This window comes from Anas acuta, chromosome 1, assembly GCF_963932015.1.
Source record: "Anas acuta chromosome 1, bAnaAcu1.1, whole genome shotgun sequence".
Lineage (NCBI taxonomy): Eukaryota > Metazoa > Chordata > Aves > Anseriformes > Anatidae > Anas > Anas acuta.
In genome coordinates, this window is record NC_088979.1 from 152,685,989 (window position 1) to 152,707,462 (window position 21,474).

At 35.1% G+C, this 21,474-nt stretch overlaps 1 protein-coding gene across 10 annotated transcripts in view; it reads right to left on the bottom strand.

Annotated features, from left to right (window-relative positions):
* PPFIA2 (PTPRF interacting protein alpha 2) overlaps positions 1–21,474 on the bottom strand; it is a 334,088-nt gene that overhangs the window by 305,079 nt on the left and 7,535 nt on the right. For all 10 annotated transcript variants that reach the window (XM_068667342.1, XM_068667351.1, XM_068667357.1 and 7 more), the window contains exon 2: positions 17,570–17,820. In XM_068667342.1, coding sequence (XP_068523443.1) covers positions 17,570–17,818 — 249 coding nt within the window. In that variant the 5' untranslated portion in view covers positions 17,819–17,820. The remainder of the gene's footprint in view (positions 1–17,569; positions 17,821–21,474) is intronic.

Sequence of the window (21,474 nt, forward strand, 5' to 3'; positions counted from 1 at the left end):
TAAAGTAGAGAACATCTTATGTGTTATTCCCAATGTACTCCAACTGCTTTGCTGAAGTTGCAAACCTTTCAGCTCTAGTCTGTTCTCCTTCCTTCCTCTCCACGTGCTCAGCAATGATGAGTACCTCATACAGTTTCTACATGAGAAATACAACAGTCAGTTCCTGCTATGCCCAAAATATAGAAGGAACGGCAAGGTGTTACTTTAGTTCACTGAACTACAGTTTTATAGAATGCAGGGAAATGAGCTTCAAATGATCTCTAACCAGAGCTTAATAATAAATGCCCCTATGCAGCTGCAGAAAGGCCACTTGCCTCTGAAGTCCTGAACAGAATGTTAATTAGATTTCCAAGCCAAAAGGTTTACATATGTCACGCTAGTCATAGAAAAGACTTTCTGATAAAATTTGACTCAAAAAGTAAGACACTAATGTCAAATGCTGTGTATTAATTATTTTTGGAGACAGAGGGTTAGGAGATTAGACTGTTTACATGAGATGGTAGAGGGCAGAAAGCTCCTTAAATAATACACCAAAAGTTTCTTAAATAAACCAGCTGCAAAATAGTTGACTATTGAAAATTTATATGAGCATGTTGAGTTCAATAAAAAATCAGAAAGGAAACACCTGATTTCAAACCAAAAAACCCAATTTTTCTTTATGTGGGACTAATTAGATTGAAGCATGCCTTCCTGATTTCCAGGTATGTTTGGAAATTACTAAGATCAAACCACACCATATTATTTTCTTTGTTGTTGTTGTTGTTTTTGTTTTCTTCTTTAAGCTATGAACAGAGGCAATGCACTCTACCCCTGAATAATGGTAAGTAAAATTGGCAGCAATATGTTTGACCAGGAAGTATTCTTCAGGAAGAACAGAAACAAGAGACAGAGTTGTAGCTGAAGGCAAAATAACCACCATTTGGTCTTTTATCAGCACCGAAGACAAATGTACAGGTTGCTGTTTCATGAAGGTGTAAAAACTTCTATCTATTTTATGTGACATAAAAAAAAAACAATAAGATGCACATATGTGGCATATCCTTCTGAAGTAACCATTAACAAAAGTGGCATGTGAATGGCTAGGCATGGTCCTGGCTACTCTTCTTCCTGAGATTAATTTATTTACATAAGTAAGAATAATGCAGTGAAATATATAATGGTAAGTAATAGAACATATTCATACTGATTTCACTGCTTTAAAATTGAAGTTTAGCAGTGACATTTTTAAATGTCACTTCTAATAAACTGTTTATACCTTCTATAAGATTGGTTTGTTGGGTTTTCTTTGTGTGTGATTTCTTTGATAACAAAACAGAACCAAAACCTTTCTTTTCAGCTGCAATGTTTAATTACACATGAAAGTATTATTTTTCTTTTCATATAGGCAAATCAAAACAGAAGATTACTTCTGAATGAAAATATAACCATTTAATTGAGTGTTCAAAGATTTTTCAACACCTGTTAAAAAAAAACAAAAACAAAAACAAAAACTAGTCGACTTCTTCAGTGTTAGATTTTTTTCTTAACATAAACAATACCACAGACATGACATTCTCTGAAAAATAACTTTGGCTGTCAAAAAAAGAATTTTTAGTGAGTAATTTCTTCCTTTGTAAAATCCAAGTAACCTCTGCTCCTAATACAGAGTTGTTTTTTGCTTTTTGTTTTCCTATAAGCTAGTTTTTCATAGATGAATTTATATTAAATGGTTCTAAAATATTCTAAAACTGTGGATATACAGACTGAAAATATTGGAAATTGTTTCTGTTTCATGGAAAATCCAAACTATAGTGATTTTCAAAATAATATTTTAGATAATAAACATTATAGAGAATGATTATGTGATTAGATTCATTTTGAAAATTATTTTTTGAATGAAATTCAGTAGAAAATTTTGTGCAGTAGCAATTGCATTATTGAAATTTTCAGAAATTCTCAGTTAATTGAATGTGTATTATTACTACAAGAATGTAGTGGCAATGGCAGCAATGCCAGCTGCTAGCAATGGCACCTTATCTGGGACTGGGCTTCTGCAGCCATCGACATTTTCTCCATGAAAATCAGCAGAAGAACTGGTATCAAAAACAAGGTGTACAACATTTCTGGGAAAAAAAAGGCCAGCGTAGATGTAGGGGAAAGGAACCTCACTCTCCAAAAATAGTGTAAATAAATACCAATACTGATTTGCACTACTATAAATTAGAAGAATATCAAAGGCTACTAAGGATACACCATGATAAAATTATATAACTTATACCACTACATTACAGAGTACCCTGTCAGAAAAACAAATATATTACTAATCTGTGGCATGTTGAGACTATTCCCTTTCAAACAAGATATGTCACAAGCCTTTTAAAATTCTGTTAGTGTACAACTCTCTGTGTGAATATTCTAACAATTTCTCCTGTGACTTTGACTTGTGTCACAGCCTGTCATACATAGCACACTATATACTCATAAAATAATTCACTTTTGGAGGACAATGTACAATAAACATGAGTCACTACTGACTCACGGGAAAAGTGGAGGTAGGTAGGTTATGTTCTAAGCAGAAATGACAACAGAACAATTTTGCAAGGACACTGTATGATGTACTTTTGCACTTTTCAAAAGTTAAGTCATTACAAGAACTCAACTCTTATCTTGTATTCAGTTGCATCTATACCTGAGTATTTTTCCTTCTCACTTGGAGAAAACACTTCAGCTGATGAGACCACTAAATTTAACTTGCTACTGGACTTGGTCACATCGGTTCTCAAATGTTTGTGTTCACCTGGATCCGTAGCTTGTAGTTAATTAATATTATGTACATATTCTTTGATTCATGTAATTGCTTGCATGTGCATAAGCACATTCATGTACAAGACTGGTATGTTTACAAATACCAAAATACATTTATTCTTGTTGAAAAAGAGTTATCAAGGATGCTTTTATATATCATTTAGGCTTTTGTGAAGTGAGACACCAGTTACTGTGTAGAAAAATATGAGTTAAAAAGTTAATATTATTAAGAATTCAATCAATATCAGCACAAGTAATAGTAGGAAGTTAAAAAAGAATAACAAAATGCAGTTCTATTAAATTTAAACCAAAGGATATAATTTTGAGATTTTTTTCATCCCCAAAGCATAATTTCTATGCTGTAGCAAAAAAAAAATGCAGTGACTGAAAACTTCATAGTTTTAGTCAACAATATAATTGGTGTTATGCTGTAATATACATCTTATTTAAAACACGAACAGGGTACACAAATGGGCAAAATGCCCATAAATGGGCAAGTGGTATTTTTTTAAAAATAGAACATGATGCTATGATTTTTTTTATTTTTTTTTAAATTTTACATGAGCTAAGAAGTGACTGGTGCATTTTTGGAACGCAAACACATTACTTCTATTTTAGGCGCAGAATACAAGCTGAAATTGAAGTTGAAAACCTTCCCTCAGCTGCAACTGGGAAAGGGCACTGTAGATCTCTGAGGCCTTCTCATGAGGCCTTTGCTGCTGATCGTTGCTGGAGAAAGGACACTGGGTGAAACACAACTTCGATCTCCCTGGTTCTTACATTCTAGAAATAGCACAGGATTTTTGCTCAGCTGAGAAAGTAATAAATGCTTACTCTGGATCAGAGAAATGTTTACAAGCTTGAAAGCTTTGCAGCTGCAGCACAAAAGGAAAGAAAGAAGTATGTGCTATCTTGCTGCAGTTTATGCTCATGTTAAATCATTAGTGCAATGCTACATTTCTTTGGGAGCAGCTGGTGTATGTACGCCGTAGAAACAAACACTGTGGGGTTATAAGCTTGACAACACTTGCCTATATGTTATGCCTGAGGTCATTCTCCCACCTCTGGAAAAACAAAACAAAGTACTGTAAAGGTAAACTGTCTCTTAATGTATCAACCTAGTAAACTTCTGCTTTACATTCAGTTCAGTGCCATATGACTTCACATAAAGTACTTCTCAATTTGTTTAAATAAAGATTGAAAAATAAGATTTTTTTTTTCTTATCTAGTTGGCATCTTCAAAACACATCTAAAACATCTATGTTTCTTTCTTAAACTACGACTAAAAGAAACACTGTTTTGTGGCTTAAGAGGATTATTGTCATTGTCATTATCACCACGCAAATTAGGTAAGAAAGTTACTCTAGAAAACAAAGATCATGCTGAAGGACTCAAAACTGTCCTTAATTAGAATAAACAGCATTTCAGATGCTTCATGTGTATCTGCTACTGTTCTTCTAAGAAAGAATGCCTATTTTATTTTATTCTGTCCAGAACAAAAATGATTCTTCTCACTCTTCTTACTGTAATATCTGACAACACAAATAATGATCAGCAACAAAAACATCTTTTTCTGTATCTTCTATCATAGATCAAAACATTGATTTTTTGTTACTTTAAATTGTTACTGATCTTTTTGCATTCTTACCTATCATAGGTCTGTAACATGAACGTAAAGCACAAAATTATCAAGGATGTATTCAAACAGAAATTAACTGTTTGTACATGATTCTGATTCAAGCATGTCCAGGTTATAAAGAATTCTAACCAGAGGAAACAGTGATGTTAGAAACATATCATCCTATTTTTAGTGGCAAATATACGCATGTTAGCAAGTCTGATTCAGGTTATTTGAGTTCTTATGTAACCATTTGTTACAGAAGTCAGATTATCAACTTTCAGACTTAAATGTATGTTCACAAATAATCTTCACTGATCCTTATAAAGTATGCAGAAGTTTCTATTTGCATGGAAATAAAACCAACATCTGCCCATGCACAGTACTATCTCTTGAAGACTTAGAGAATTTATAAATGCATAGACATATTCAATTTTGTGAAAAAAAATTTCTTCTGGAAAACATTTTTTGAACAATTTACTAATTTCAGAAAACAATACCACCTCAAATCCCTCCGTGCCACCCAAACGTTGAGTCTCTGTATCAAATCTATAAAATATACATGAGATATTATTAAACTATTCACTATATGATAATAATGGCATGACACAGCTGTGGACAGAGGTAGTAAGAGCTGACACTGAAGACTGATCACCTGGGCTATACAAAATAAACACACATTTCTTTCTTAAAGAGGAGTCAGTTAAATTCAAATCATAACTGAGACCCTAAGTAGAGGTAGATGGAAAGGAAATTGACCCACAGAACCTAGTTAAATATTCAAGAAAACAGGAGAAACGAGAAATGGAACAGGTCAATTGTTCCACATATACAGAGTCAGAATTTTTAATATTTGTTGGCTAACAAAGTTTGTGTTAGCTTATGTCAGACACAAACCACAACTCAAATAATAGTAAGATATCTGGATTTGATATGAATGTCTACAAATTAGTGAACAACAAGAAATACTCTATCTTAAAGTATCCTGTTGTTGCTGGAATGCTTCTCATATCAAGATTTTACTGCTAGTGACAAATGAATTGAATAGGCACAACGAAATCTATGTAGTATTCAGTCTTTGAAAAGTCTGAAAAGAAGTAGTGTCGTCTAGACTTTTTTTGACCAAAGATGTATACCAATGTGCTTATTCTCCAATTACATGAGGTAGTCATTTTTCACCTTTCAGAAAAGAAAACAATGCAAATTTATTCAACATTTTCTTGGGTGCTCATTCTTTCAATTTTTAATTCAGGATTTCATATCAATAAGCAAAGGAAGTACAAACAAAGGAATGACAAACTTAGTGTAAGAATATAATCTCCAAACTCCATCTATAAAAATATAATCTCCAAATTCCATCTCCAAAACACATTATTCCACATTGCATTTTTACTCATTAGAACCAAAGAAAAAATAATTACTTTTTTTTGGGGGGGGGAGATCAGAAAATGTATTTTCTGAATGTAAAATTTGTCTTGGAGTGTTCAATGTTTATACAGTATTTGTCATTGTAACAGCAAAAAATAAAAAAATCAGAATTTTGCACTTCAGAGTCAAGTACTCTCATGAGCTTTGCTTTGACAATATGAATGGCAAGGAAGACTTTTGATGTGGCTACAGTGCAAATAATCATATTTGCTCAAATAGGAAAGCTAAAAAGTAATGATCACAAATGTTTTTTCCCAACCAAAATGTCTTCTAGGCATAATATACCATCATATTCCTTCCCCAACTCTACAGCGTATTTGTTAAAACATTGTCCAAAGAACCCCAGAAGTAACTGGAAGCATTTCAAGCAGCACTGCATTCTCATGCACATGCCCTGCCTTCTGAATAAACCCATGAAAATTAAGTATGTGGGCTATTCAGGCAGAAGGTCATGTTCCATAAAAATCACAGGCACAAAGGTTGTTCCAAGAGAGGGGATGAATTTCTGTTTATAAAACCGCTGGGTTGTTTATTGTGTATTTTACTTGTTTAAATATGCAATGCAATTATTTGTGAATTGATGTAATTTCAGTGCCAAACAGGTAGTGCAAAAATTATGAGAAGAGATTTGTAGTCTCTCTGCCCCTTTGCTCCACTTGCTCATTAACTACTTGCTCTTTAAGAACTAGTTCTATCTAGCACATAGAAATACTGGATCATTACTAATAGAACTAGTAAGTGGGAAAACTTTCATACTGACTTCAATGAATTCTGGCCTAGGGCTTTATATCCTGTGTAGATTGTCTTTCACTCTACCCTTTTCATTGAGTTCTACCACTTTGATATAGAAATATAGTTTATGTATTTCTTTATTACCTATTCATCATTACCTCTTCCCTTTATCATCAGTCATTAGCAGTTGTAAAGCCCAGTTGTTTCATGGCTTCTCATTATTTTCACCTTTTTTACTTTTTCTTTAGTCTCACAGGTTTTCACTAACTTTCAGCTTAGTTCCTAGCTGAAAGTACTATGTAATGATCATTGCTTAAATTCCTTTTCAATGGTCCCTTCTGTGTAGAACCTCACAAAAAATAGCCTATATGGGAAAAAATAAATAAATCTGTAATTCTGGTTACTTCATAATTTCAAATAAACCAGCCTCCAACAGGGGATCTTATGGGAGGTCTCCAAGTATTATTTAATATCATCTACCTGTTTTTGATAGATGATTAACTGTCTTAACAAATTGCCTGTCACAGTATTGCTATTTTTTACAACTCATGCCTGCTAAAATATGCAGAAAAACATCAACAATTCAAAAGGAAACCAACATAATCTGATTCCAACTAGGAAAAGAATACCGAAAGGATAAGATATACTCATCAAATGATGATTTGGAACAGATTTTAAATAGACTGTAGAAATGTTATATTAAGTATAACAAGATTACTGCAGTATATGGCACATAACTTCTATCCGTAGAAATTCAGACACCTGGGGACCACATGAAACATGCACATTCGACAACATAATTTATTTTCTTCAGAGACGCCAGGAAAGCTCCACAGACTTCAGTGAGAGCTAAATTATGTGTACTTTGGAAAAAATCAAGTCTCTAACATCCTCTCATGTTTTTAAGCAAGTATGTGTTAGTATGGTATGGTATGGTAAGACAGACTGAATGAGATGCTTCCAAAAGCTGATTATTAAATATTATGCATTTTCTTTGCTTTTAACGGAGAAATTATTAATGAAGGAATACGTATTTTCAAGAAGCTACATTTTTGTCCTGCATTTCTGTTCTTCTTGGATGATGTTCTACATCATCTACTTTCAAGGACATGAGCAAAGAGCATCCTATCAGAGCTAAGCTTTATTAAATTGACTTATTTTTTCCTGTTTTTCCTTGACGTGACTATAGCTGTTCATAAAACTACAGTCTATGATTTTTCATGGCAACAGCCATTTATAACTCGGATATATTTATAACTTGGATAACCATCTCTGCTCTATTTTGTTGACCAGAGTCATTTTATTTTTATCTCACATTCAGTCGTGTCTTTATAAGCAGTGAGATAATGAAGCATCAATAGTTAATGTAGCAGTTGATGTACTTGGTTCAAGCTAAAATAATTGGTACAGCCATGTTTATGAAGCAGATTTAGAGTGAAATGGGAGTACATAGTCTTGTTGCAAGCTTCAGGCATTCACCACATGCTCCTCCTCCTCTAATGATTTGTGTTTCTGTCTTTTTTCTTTTATCAACAGCTTTTCCTTCTGCTGGACTGTCACATCAGTCCTCTTCAGTCATCAAGTATTTATTATAAAGCCCACAGTGTTGTTTTTTTTTGTTTGTTTGTTTTGTTTTGTTTTGCTACTGATTATACAGACTTCATGAGTGCAAGAAAATAAACTCATACTTGAAAAGAATTCAAGTAATTACTCATATGTGTGCTTTTACGTATGATGGTGCTCTATTGGGAATATGCTGGCAGTTTCAATAAAAGACAATCTAAAACGGGAGCCAACTAAAGTGTTGACCTACCCATGCTAGAGCCAGACTCTGTTTTGACAGATAATAATAGGTATCATCAACCTAATAAAACTGGTATTCAATACCATGCAAACAATTTTTATTCACTTTTATGTAGGAAAGAAACAGCCATGGATACATGTTCTTTAAGTAACTCAGGAAGGTCAGAGTTGAATCTTTATTAAATGTTCCTAAGGTTGGCCACAACTAACAGTTCAGCACTGTGTCTCACTTAAACCACTGTAACAATAATGAATCATAGAATCATAGAATATCCCGAGTTGGAAGGGACCCATAAGGATCATCGAGTCCAACTCCAGGCACCACACAAGTCTACCCAAAAAATTCAGACCGTTTCCTTTGAATTCCAGAGGCTTCATCTCTCCTTTGTAGACTTAAATCCTGTAACAAAAGGTATTTACCTCAACATTTACCCTACTAGAATTAATTTAATATTTATGTTTAATGGTGCCTCACTGAACTTCTGATACAGAAAGCTCAGAACTTCTACCTCAGATACATGGGATTCTTTTCAAATTATTCTGTAGAAATGCGAGAAAAAATAATCTTGCAATATAAAGAAAGTTAATGGAAATCTTATAAAAGCTTTTCTTACATGACAAGGTTTTTAACACTTAAAAAAAAATCTGATTATTCATTCAAATATACAGGATAGCATTGTTAGTCTACCGTATGTTTTTCAGCATAACCAGTGGGAGAAAACCCATAATTCCATCTTCATCACAAGAACATAAGCTATTTTAAGAACAATACTGTGGGTCAATCAACTATTTCTACTCAAACAGCAACACCTGAAATTACTTAACAACTATACAGACTTAAATGAACAATTTTCAGTTATTTAAGAATTTGTGTACTTTTTCTGGTGTGCTATTTTGTAACTATGTCACTATACATGTACATATATTAAACATTAAAAAACACATACACACACAGAAAAGTGAAGGAGGGGCTTGGAATAAGGCCCTACTGACTGTTGCCTTCCTATACCTTTCCTTTCTCTGGCAGTAAAATATTCATTGTTCATCAGTATTGGAAGAAACTGCAAGGCTATCAACAAACTTCTCTAAACAGAATCCTATTAAAGCTTAATATTGATCAAATTACATAAACTGGTTCAATAAAACAAGGTCATTACATTTCCCTTTTAGAATTTTCCCTTCTATCTTGCCTCCAGTAAGCATTTCCAAATAAGTGGTATCTTATTAGATGAAATAAAACCTTAATGACTATCAGTATATTTCTACTGCGGATTTTATTATTGAATTATTGTAACTAACAATTAGTGTTTAGCTGAAATTTTAGGGGTACTATGAGTGATCAAAGAATTCTACTAGTTATAACCAGAAAGAACATATTTTCAAATAATGCTAATAATAGTATTCATTAAAGAAAAAAGAAAAAAAAAATTCAGTCACTTCTAGCAACATCTTGAGAAAGTTATGCTTAATTAGAACCAGGTATTTAGATATCCACTACAGAGATTCATTGTAATCACAATACACAGAAAGTTGTTGGGAATAAATAATAAATTAAAAAAAAAAAAAGTAGAGTAAGAAACTAGAACCTTTTCCTTTACATGTTTCTTATGAAGAGAAAAAAATAGTCCAACTCGAATTCTTTAGTACTGTATGTTTCCCCATGTGTTGTAGAGATTCTCGGTAAAAATACTTTAAATAAAATTTAAAGAGGCTAATATAGAGACAGACAAGTCAGTCGTTCTCCTGTAATATTTAATATTAGGTCTTCGATAAAGTTATATATTTTTATTATGTATTTTATGAAATAAAAATGTATGCCTTTGGTGGTTCTTTATCATTAATGTAGTTCGTTGTTAGTGCTGTACAATTTCTCAGAAGAGGATGAGTTCCAGTAGTCCCTCCACAGAATTTATGCTCTATCATCTTTAGCAATGATTAGCATGTTTAGACTACTGTAGTTTCAAGATGTCCATTTGAAATTCACTTTTTCCATAGATGTGCACAGAATTCACTTCATGTAAGTTTAGCTATCTAAGAGTTAAACACTCAAGCTAGTCATTAATGAATTTACAAAATGAACTGCCCTTTCCTATGGGCCTATTCTTCCTCATTTTCTTATAGAGAAATTCTGTACGATTAAGACTAAGAGCTTAACTTTTAGACAGCTTTATTAGTTGGGGTGAATTGTACTATAAAAGTTTAGGTTTAGATACAGAGTCTGATCACCAGAACATGAAACAAGTTACAACCATGCAAAGACAATTCTGCTAAAATAAATTCTCAGTGAAATCAGAACTTAGACTTTCTGTACAAAAGCAACTGCCCAGTAAAGGACATAAAAACACAGGTAACATCCTAGAAATAAATCATACAATTAAAACTATGTATTCCTTAAATCAACAAAAATTATGCTCCATTGTATATAACCCATTTGAAAATGTCAGTATAACTTCAGTAATGTATGACATTTATGTGATCTATGAATATTCTTTTAAAAAAATGATTTTTTTTTTTATACAAAAACTGAAGAAAATCAATGTGATACCATGAATAACAAAGCCCTGGTCAATTAATGTAGGTCATGATCTACCGCTTTCAACTGGAAAAATGCTTCACTTACAAAGTTTGCTCACAGATTATTATTCAGACTTGTAATTGCATTTCTCTAAGCTTGGACCCTGAAGTGTGAATTCGTTAGCAATGTTTAAAATAAAAACTGATTATTTTATGAAATATGCACAAATCTTTCACAAAATTAAATTCTCTTAATAAAAAAAAAAAGTTAAAATTTCAATATTTTATTTTTATTCAAAGAACTTTAAAATAATTTAGCATTTTCATTTAAATTATACAAATGTTTGAAATAAAATCAAACCATTGCATTTAAAAGCTTATTTTAAAATTACTTTTTTCCAAAATCATTCATAATATAATTCTGCTATTAGTTCAGATTCAAATTGAAAGTTATTCATGAGAACAAAAAGTTGTTACACATTTAAAATGATCCCTTAAAAAAGAGTCCAGTGATGTCTAGCTGAATTTCCAGTGTTGGGCAGGAGAAAGAGAATGGCTTTGACAATTAACATAGAAATCTTCCAGACTGACAATTATTGGGACCCATTTCAGCACTATAAAGTCTTTAAAGTGCTCTAAAAACTGTTCTATTTCTTCATCTCACACAGCCATAGGCCTGTGCCACAGTGTTATCCCTTTTTTCTGTTAATAAAATATTAAAGAGGTAATAGGTACAAACTGAAACACAGGATGTTTCACTTGAACATCAGGAACCATTCTTTCCTGGGAGAATAACCAAACACTGGCACAAGTTGCCTAGAGAAGTTGTGGAGTCTCTATCCTTGGAGATAACCAAAAGCTGCCTGGACATGGTTCTGCTCTAGCTGACCCTGCTGGAGCAGTCAGAAATGGTCACCTTCCCACTTCAACCACTCTGTGATTCTGTGAATATTTGGTTAATTTCTAAATAAATCACTGACCAATTGCATTACTAGTGAACAAAATATACATATTTGACTAGATTAATGACCTATGAACATCTTCATATAAACATTACCTCAGCATCTTCCATACCTTATAACTTATTTTTGAAAAAGTTAAAGAAATAATAAAGTAATCATGAAATAAGCCTAATTCAGCATTTTTTATCAGAACACAACATTTATAATTACCACAACTCTTGGGATCCTTATGATTTGTTATAAATTAATGACATCAATTGTATTTTTTTAAATGTTTGTTTATAGGCCAAATAATACTGCTTATATTTTCCAGACAATTTAGCTTAGATGAGATTGTGGTGAAATTTGCTTGAGAAAGTTGCAAGTTACAAAACATTTTCATGTTTCCACCTCTCAGAACAGAAGTCACAGTTTCTAAGAACAGAAACTTTACTTTGGCATAGCAGGTTTTATGTTACAGAAAAATAACTTTGTGTATATATATATATTTTTTTACTGGACTCTAGAGTCATGACCTAAATACAATAAATTCCTGATGTAAGGGAACATGCAGTGCAGACCCATGTGCACTTTCCTTGGAGGTTTCCACTGTCAACATGCAGCCTTGCAAGGAATAAACAAAGACCACTTGTGAACTAGATTTTGAATATGCACAGAACACTTCTCAATGTAACTGTACAACCACGTAATTCTAATAGTTTTAGTAGTTCAGTTTCAGACTCATGTTTCATTTTACCATTGTGACTGATTCCACAAAGTGGACTGATTGCACAAAGTGGAATCTCTCCACAGTGAAGTTTGAAATAAAAACCAGGAAGGGGTTTTATGGGTCAAGTTCAAAGTTAACAAAATGTACTATGCTCTATAATGTCTTTCACACCAGCTTCATCTCAAAAACAGTTTGCATTGACCCTGTATTTTTCTGAGAAAGATGGATTCTAAATGTCATTTCTTGATAACTCAAGACCTTTCTCTGATGAGTGATGTATCTTTATTCATGGCACCTTATACTAATTTGTTCATCCGTCAACATTATTTTTAGCTTAAAACTTTTCACTCATCTTTACCTAGCCTCTCCATTTTAGTGCCTCTCCAAGAAAATTCACAAAATCACTCATATTCATTCTGAACATAGTTTCCCCAGAAGCAAGAAAATTTCAATTAGTCTTTTCATGCAGAAGTTATCACCTCTTTGCTCTAGCAGTCTTTTTCTGAATCTCTTCCAACATGCAATTGGCTCTCAATCACTACTGAGCCAAAAACACAGACAATAAGGTTCAAACCACCCCTTGGTTCAATAACACTTGCCTATTTCTAATACACATCTTTTATGTAATGCATCACCAAATTATATTTGTTTCATTCACACTCACCTCTCAATAGTTGCCTACAATCATTCTATAATATGTATTTTCCCTCTTTAAATAAAAGGCCAGAACATATTTTATCTTTATTAACTGCTAGAGATAGGGTCCTCATCTTCGTACTGTGCTATTTCATCCTACCTTATTACTCTTGTTGTACTGTAATACCATGTTCATTCTCTTAGTTGAATATTTGACATAATTTTGTCATCTAAAATTTCTACTGTCTTGCTCCTATTTCCTGTGTTCAAATTAATAACAAAAATTGATCCCCAAACATATTCTTAATGAATTGAATCTACCAACTTCCTTTCACCCTGTCAATGTCTACTATAAGTGACATTTTTTCCTATCTGTCATTTATTGTTTACCTAACTAACTTAAATGTAGTCATTTAAGTGACTACTTCAGAAGAAGTAGTGGCCACTTCAGAAGATAGCTAGTTTAGGGATGTAATAGTTCCCTAGTCTAACACTTGAGGTAGCAAAAAGTGATATTCAGCTACTCTGTATAAAGATAATTTTGGCAAATCCTTGTCACAATTTTACATTAACTTTTTGACTTATTATTACTTTTTCCTCCAAAATAAATTTTAAAGTCTTCTCTGTAATTACATTTAGTCCAATTGGTCTGTAATTGCCTGCTCATTTTTGCCTCCTTCCTTAAACACATCTGTTCTGTTAAACATAGATGTTCATAAGGTTATGACTGCTAATCTAATAGAACTAAACAATATTTCAATTATAGCAATATAACAGGAAAACTAAATATCTGTAACTCAAAATTGAAATAAATAGATAACTATACATTCCCCTGTTGCAGTACAGAATACTATAGAAACTTAGAGCCATCTAAACACATAGTTTGCATTTTGGTTATAGTATTTGGCTCCAACTGTAGCTGTAACAGCATTAACTACTATCCCAACCTCCATATTTAATATACCTGGGAGGAATACAGAGACATTGTTCAAGTAGCCAGGGATCAGGCAAGGAAAGCTAGAAGTTCCCACTGACAGGAAGAGGAAAATATAACCCCCATTTTTAAAACAGGAAAAAGGAAAACTAGCAGAACAACAGGCCAGTCAGTTTCACCTCTGTGCCCAGAAAGATCATGAGCAAATCCTCCTGGAAACGAAAGCACATGGAAAACAAAGTGGTTGGCGACAGCCAACATAGCTTCACTAAGGCTTCAGAAGTGGGCCCAATTGCAAGGCCCTGCAACTAGATCAGGGCAAACCTAAACACAAATACAGGCTGGGCAAGGAATAGATTGAGAGCAGCCCCGGAGAGAAAGACTTGGAGGTGTTGGCTGATGAGAAGCTCAACATCGCTCAGCAATATGTGCTTGCAGTTGCAAGCAACAACCATATCTTGGGTTCCATCAAAAGAAGTGTGGCCAGCAGGTCAAGTGAGATAATCTTCCCCCTCTACTTCCCCTCATCTCTTGTGAGATGCCACTTCCAGTACCGCATTCAGCTCTGGGGCCTCCAACACAAGAAGGACATGGACTTCCTGGATTGAGTGCAGAGAAGGGCCACAACAATTATCAGAGAGCTGGAGCACCTCTCCTATGAAGAAAGGCTGAGAGAGTTGGGGTTATTCAGCCTGGGGAAGAGAAGGCTCCAGGGAGACTTTATAGCTGCCTTCCTAGCTAAAAGGGGTCTACAAGAAACCTGGAGAGGGCGTTTTTACAAGGGCACGTAGAAATACAGGGGGTGATGGCTTTAAAGTAAAAAGGTAGATTTAGATTATATATAGGAAATAAATTCTTCATTATGAGGGTGGTGAGGCACTGGGACAGATTACCCCAAGAAACTGTGAATTCTTTCTCCCTGGAAGTGTTTAAGGCCAGGTTAGATGGAGCTTTACGCACCATGGTCTAGTGGAAGGTGTCCTTGTCCATGGCAAGGGTATTGGAACTAGATGATCTTTAGGGTTCCTTCCAACTCAAACCTTCCTATGATTCCATGATTCATTCTATATTTTCAAATGTTTCTTAAGATAACAAAAAAAATCAGTGCCCTAACAAAAAAGTGTTGGAACATAACTGTGTCAATATGTACTTTCTAGATGCAAAGCACTACATAAATGCTAAGAAATAATTGTTTTGAAAACCTCTCAAGAAATCAAGAGATAAAATAAATATATTCAGATAAAGCAAGACTCATTAGATGTTACTTTATTTTATAATAGTCATATAATAGTCATCACTAATAGTAGGGGTATGGTTGGACCAGATGATCTTGAAGGTCTGTTCCAACCTTAATGATTCTATGATTCTATCATATAGAGTACTTGTGTATTCTTCTAAATGGAGTGAACACAGAATTCTTCCTCTCAATAATAAAAGTACCTGGTAGCATTTTGTCATAGATCTCAGTCAAGCAGCTAACACAGCAAACTTGCTATTCATAACACCTTAAACAAAAAGGAAAATGATAAAAGTACTATGTAGGATTTCCCAGGTCCAGAAAGGAAGCTAAACAACATGGCAGTCATGCAAGTTATTTTCTTGGAAGACTATATTATGAGAATGCTGTGTTACTAAGCCAGTGTTCTGTACTTATAAAAACAGATTTTTACAGAACTGAATTACTTACATGAAGATCTAGACTATCTAATTGATGGGGAAAAAAATCTGGTTCTTTTTTGAAGTGTAAGCAGTATGTCATACAGTTTCTTCTATGGTAACCTTGCATCTCTACTTATGTATGTGTGGATGAATACTACCTGAAGTGTGCCTGGCGTAAATGCTAAGTGTGTGCCTGACAAATAAATTACTTGTACGGACTGCAGAGCCCTACAGTTCAAAGCCATACACCACCAACATTTACTAGAAGTATTAAAATTTAAAATCACATCATGTTCTAGTTCCTTAAAGTTTCTGTTTGTTTTACGTACTGTATCACATTGCTGCTGAACATTATTTTCCTTACCTAATCTCCTAGATTTTAGCAAGAGTTTTGCTTTTGTGAGGCACATAAACATGAAGGCTTAGACACCTGCTAGCGCTCAATAGGAACACCTCATTATGGGCTCAATAGTGAGTGCCTCTGTACTAAGCAGCACACTGAATAGGGAGGTTCACAAATGCATAACCTCTCTCTTCTTCATATTTCTTGCAAGAAAACTTAGAATAAGTAATATATGCTGTTTTTTGCTTATTCTTTTACATTATTTTATGAAGAATAGAAATAGAAATAGAAAGGGTCAATTGCCTACAAATTTGAGAAAAACAAACAAGCAAAACCCATTGATTTTACTGTATATCAGGATCATTGCTGCTCCTTTTTCTTTGACCCAAGCCACATGCAGCCATTCTTGTTGCCTGAAGATAGTGCTTGAGGTGCAAAACCAATACTTTCAAACGATTACAGTCTCTCCTTTTCAGTCCTATCCCGTGGTATTTCAATATCTTTCTCTGGTCAGTCCTTAAGCAACTGTTTCCCTTTCCAGCTCCACTGGGTGCCTTTTTCCTTTTCTGTCTTCAAGAACGTACTTACTGATTCAGTTTATCCTTTCCACCTTCTTCTTACAATCATACAGCTTCCTCTCTCTGTCTGTCTCTCTAGTCACTGTCTAACAGGTATACGTCTATGCCCAGGCTCTCAGGGTTACAATCAAACCCTCTAGCAAGAGACAGGTGGGAAATGCAAAGAAAATAACATGGAGAAAAACTGCTTTTTGACACATGGTGTATTTGAAACCTCAGGGCAGATATGTCGGCTGAACTCTTATATTTCTCTGTTTTTAATACTAATGCAAAATAATTTTATACTGAAATAAAGGGCTGAAGTATAGCATCATATTATTATTTAACTGAAGTAATGTATTTTCAGTTCCTAAAAGAGACAAAAGGAATTTTATATAATGATACTTATATTTTAAAATTGAACAAAAATATGAAAATGCCAGTTGGTTTTCCTTTTGTGTGTAGTACTTTATTTGACCTACATAAACTAATTTTATTTGGTGTAATGCTAGTTAAAAACTCTTATCTGGAATAGAGTCTGTAGGAAATTTCCTTATTCTTTTTTCTTCATTCCCACAATTAGATCTTTAATTTAAAAGATCCCTAATCTCTTTTAAGTGCTAGAGCAACAGCCAAAAGAACCAGTAGCTATAGGCTTCCACCTTGCTCTCCTTGGAGTCAACAACATTACTCCTGCTCACAACATTGAAGAGAAGATAGGTCCCAAAGAGGGCAAGCCAGATACTACTAAATCCATAGGAGTTCTGCAGCTGACCTCAATGGGAGCAGAATTTGACCCTCAAGGAATACATATGGATTAGGGTTAAAGTCAATGATTAACTAGAAAAATGGTGAACCTAAAAAAATGATAAAAAAAATAAGCTACATACCTGAGGCAGTGCTGAGTTAAGCTGTCGCTGGAGGGAGTCTCTGTCATAGATGACATCCTGTAGGCGTTGCTGTGCAAGTGACAAGCTTTCCTGTGTCTCCCGAAGAGTATCAAGGAGACGGTCCCTTTCATCCAGCATGTTCACCATCAGCTGCTCAAAGTGAGAATCCGAGTCCGAGCCGCTGCTTTGGGACCCCCGTTGACTCATCGGGGTGTCCTCGTTTATCGTGGGCATCACTTCGCACATCATCTCTTTAAAAATACAAATCAAGAAAAAGCTCCTCAGTAGAAAAAATATTTGAGGGGATTTCATAAGAGGAATTAACTCTGCCACATGGATACAGTTAGTAGATTATTGCACTGTTCCCTCATCTAAACTTTGTGCTTTCAATGTTAATCAGATGGTCGATAGATAGCAATTAGATACAGTGACTAATTCCACATAGCAAACATTTTGAATGTGCATCCTAAACTGAAGGAAGGACTGGATGAAGATGGAGAGTAACAGAATATTTTAAATTATTAGTAGTTTTGTAAATAGCACTATTTAAAAGTGACAAAAAAGACCTCCTCTGCAATTGCAGCCTCCCTATCTTACTTTATATCGTTGCTGAATTGTTGGCATTGATGCCAGTAGTTGCTATTAATTGCTGGTTTTTTTCTTGCTCTAGGCATTTCTACAGTACATCTCAGGCTAACCATTGATCCAGTATCATGCTGCCTTAACAATGCCAGGTTAATCTATTTTTCTATCTACTTATTCCCACCCTCAGGGGAAATTATTCTCCAGTGAGCTTGTTCAGCAAGAGGTCAAGAACTAGAAACCCTCTGCTAATTACCATCCATGTGATATCTTATGCAAATTGAATTACTAGGGAGAGAATCACTGTTATTTCGTAAGAACAGTCCCAAGCAGTATAAGTAGTATTACCTAGTCCCATTCATTGTTTATAAAGATAATGTAAATCTCAAAACCTTAGAATGTATATGGGGAGATGCTTATGCTAAGAGATAATGCATTCATCAGATGGAAAAAACAAACAAACAAACGATCACAAAACGTGACAGCTCTCAAAGCTTAGATTAAAAAAAAAAAAAAATCAGATAAAAGATTGTATTAGTAATAGATGGCATCTACTATAGAAATAGAAAGTTACCCTAAGAATCAGAAGTTGTTTTTCTAGTATGACTACATAAAGCAGACAACTTTTTACATAGTTGAGTCTTAATTTCTGAAAATTCTCATACTGTAAGCAACTCCCGGAAACCCAAGTGGGACAAAGGTGCTTTTCATTCATCTAGTGGAAGTTAAAATTCTTATGTACATGTTTGCTGTGGTTCTTATAGATGTAAACTTTGTTGTTTACATGTTGTTGATGTACTTCTATTGTTAAGTGTGCCGTCATATGAGATTCTCACAATTTCACAACCTCATATGACTGTTAGCTCTATGTACTCTTAAATCTGGTCTGCTTTCCCAAAGTAGGAAAATTGAATTTGTGACAGTGAAAATTGTGAAAAATGGCTGTTATGTTCTGGCTGTTACAGAATGTAACCTTGTTGGTCTGTGAGTTGGTCCTGTGTTCAGACCAGGTTGAACAAGGCTGTGGACAACCTGAACTAGTGGGTGGCATCCCTGCCCATGGCAGGGGGCTTGGAACTAGACAATCTTTAAGGTTTCTTTCAACCCAAGCCATCCTATGATGATAACTTAAAGACTTCCCATACAACAGGGAAAAAAAGAGCTAAGACAATATACTTAATTCATTAAAAGTAACTCTTCTTACCATCATTAAATCACAAAAAATCCTTATGCTAACAATGCTTGCTGCTAAGATTTTCTGGAAAATCAACATAACTTCACTAGGATTAGCTGGTCTCAGTCATATTCAGAATGTTAATGCAGAATTTAGTATTAATTTTCAGTTCTTCAGCAGATGTGATAACGAGGGAAGTTGGCACCAAACACTGGTATTTCAGCATGAATTATCAGCTACTACTGCACAGCTTTCATAGGCAATAGCTTCACTACTGAAGTTTCAGGTTGGTCTCAATCCTGTTTTTAAAATGTCTGTTATGGAGGCAAGGTAAATGTTGTTTGTGGCTATTTTACAGTTTAGCAATTAATTAGGTGCAAGAGAAGCAGATAATAGCTTAAAGTGATACATGCTGAAGTTTCTCGTATCTCCAATAAAAGGGTCAGGTAAATTTACTCAGGATTACCTGATCCAATGCTGCATATCTCCATTACTCATGAGCTTCAAAATTTTCTACCCCAGAAACCTTTTCCTTTCTGAAACTGTAGGCTCCACTAGGATGCACCACAACGTCCTTTCATACTGAGATGATATTAATACATCAGTGCCTCCATCACCATAAAAAGCTTCATATTTAAAAACATTTGCACCATTAGAAACTGATTTTCATGGTTCCTGCCACTCTGTCTTCTGAGCATGGACAGTGTGTACTGTGAGGCACCACAGATAGGGAGTGACTAAATTCTGTAGCTGCACCAGCAGAATGAACTAGTACCCATCCTCCTACACTTCAATTTGCCTGCAGAGTAAAATTCCCAGCTTTTGGGAATTTGTGCTGATGTAACTTTATGTCCACTGTCCACACATATCTTGAGATGTGGGACTACCAGCATTATCTCACCTCCATGATCCTCATGTGTCATGGGAGGACATTTCACTCGATGTGGCCATCACTCTCTGGAGTGCCTACACCCAGGTGCCACCTGTGGCTAACCAGTTTGGGATGGTCAAGTTGACAGTGAGCAAAGGGAGTGATAAAACATCCAAGGCCATCTGCCACTTTCTCAGTTTAATCACACCTTTCCAGGATGTATCGGGTGGCCAGAGACCAAAGTCTCTGCATGCCCATTCTTCAAGAAAAGATCAAGGCATAATTCAGACAGTCATTGAACCTTCCCTGCCTCATGATGGCACATCAACGTCTCATGGGGCACATATCTTGCCTCAGGGGATTCTCACAGGTGTACTCTGAATGACGATTCAAGGAACTACCTCTAATGTCCTGCACATGCAGATGAGGATTATGGTCTGAATGGCATGGTATGCACTACCACTGCTCATATGCAGTAGTGCAATTTTTCACACTTTTTCAACATTGCTGTGTTGAGGAAAACAGGTAGGGAAACCTCTATGCAGTTGCCTGCATACCTGTTGCCATCTTAGCACCTTTCTCAAAATAGAAATAAAATCTCATCCTATAGTCATTAAGGGGATGTGAGAAGCCACATGTATACAGGGTTGTGGGACAGTCATGGAAACCACAAGTTGACTGTTCTTGACACGCCTTCTCCCTGCAAGCTGCTGCATTCAAGGAGGGGGTTAGATGAAACACTGTGTTTATTTTGAAAGCCTGGGCTGCATTATCCTGACATGGCACAAGTAACTAACTTGGGCTGTGAGTAAGACCGCAGAGGAGGCAGGGAGCAGGTGAGCAGATCCTGATGTAGGCAGTTGCTATTTGGAAGTTTTCTCCCACAGCTCACAGCCCCGGGAGAATCTTTAAAAGGTACAGCAGTTCCTGCATTCAGATTGGTGAGGTACATTGCTTTCTCACTGTTTGGAGATCAATGCCATTGTTCCGGAACCACATACATCCTTTCCCCATGCTCAGCTTAAAGACAATATAGAAAAGCTGGAGGCTAAGCTGGGCCAGATCTGGAGTGCTGGTAGAGTGTGACAGAAAGGATGTATTGATGCTTGCAGTGGTGAGGAGCAGGAAAAAGGGGAATCCTGCCTGTTCCCACATGGATCTTTTCTGGGAGGCAGCAGTGTGAACACAGGAACAACTTTGAAGGAAATCAAGTTCAAAATCCAATCCAAAGAGTTCTTCCGGGTCATCAACCCAGAAAACAGTAGCAAAAATTCAGAT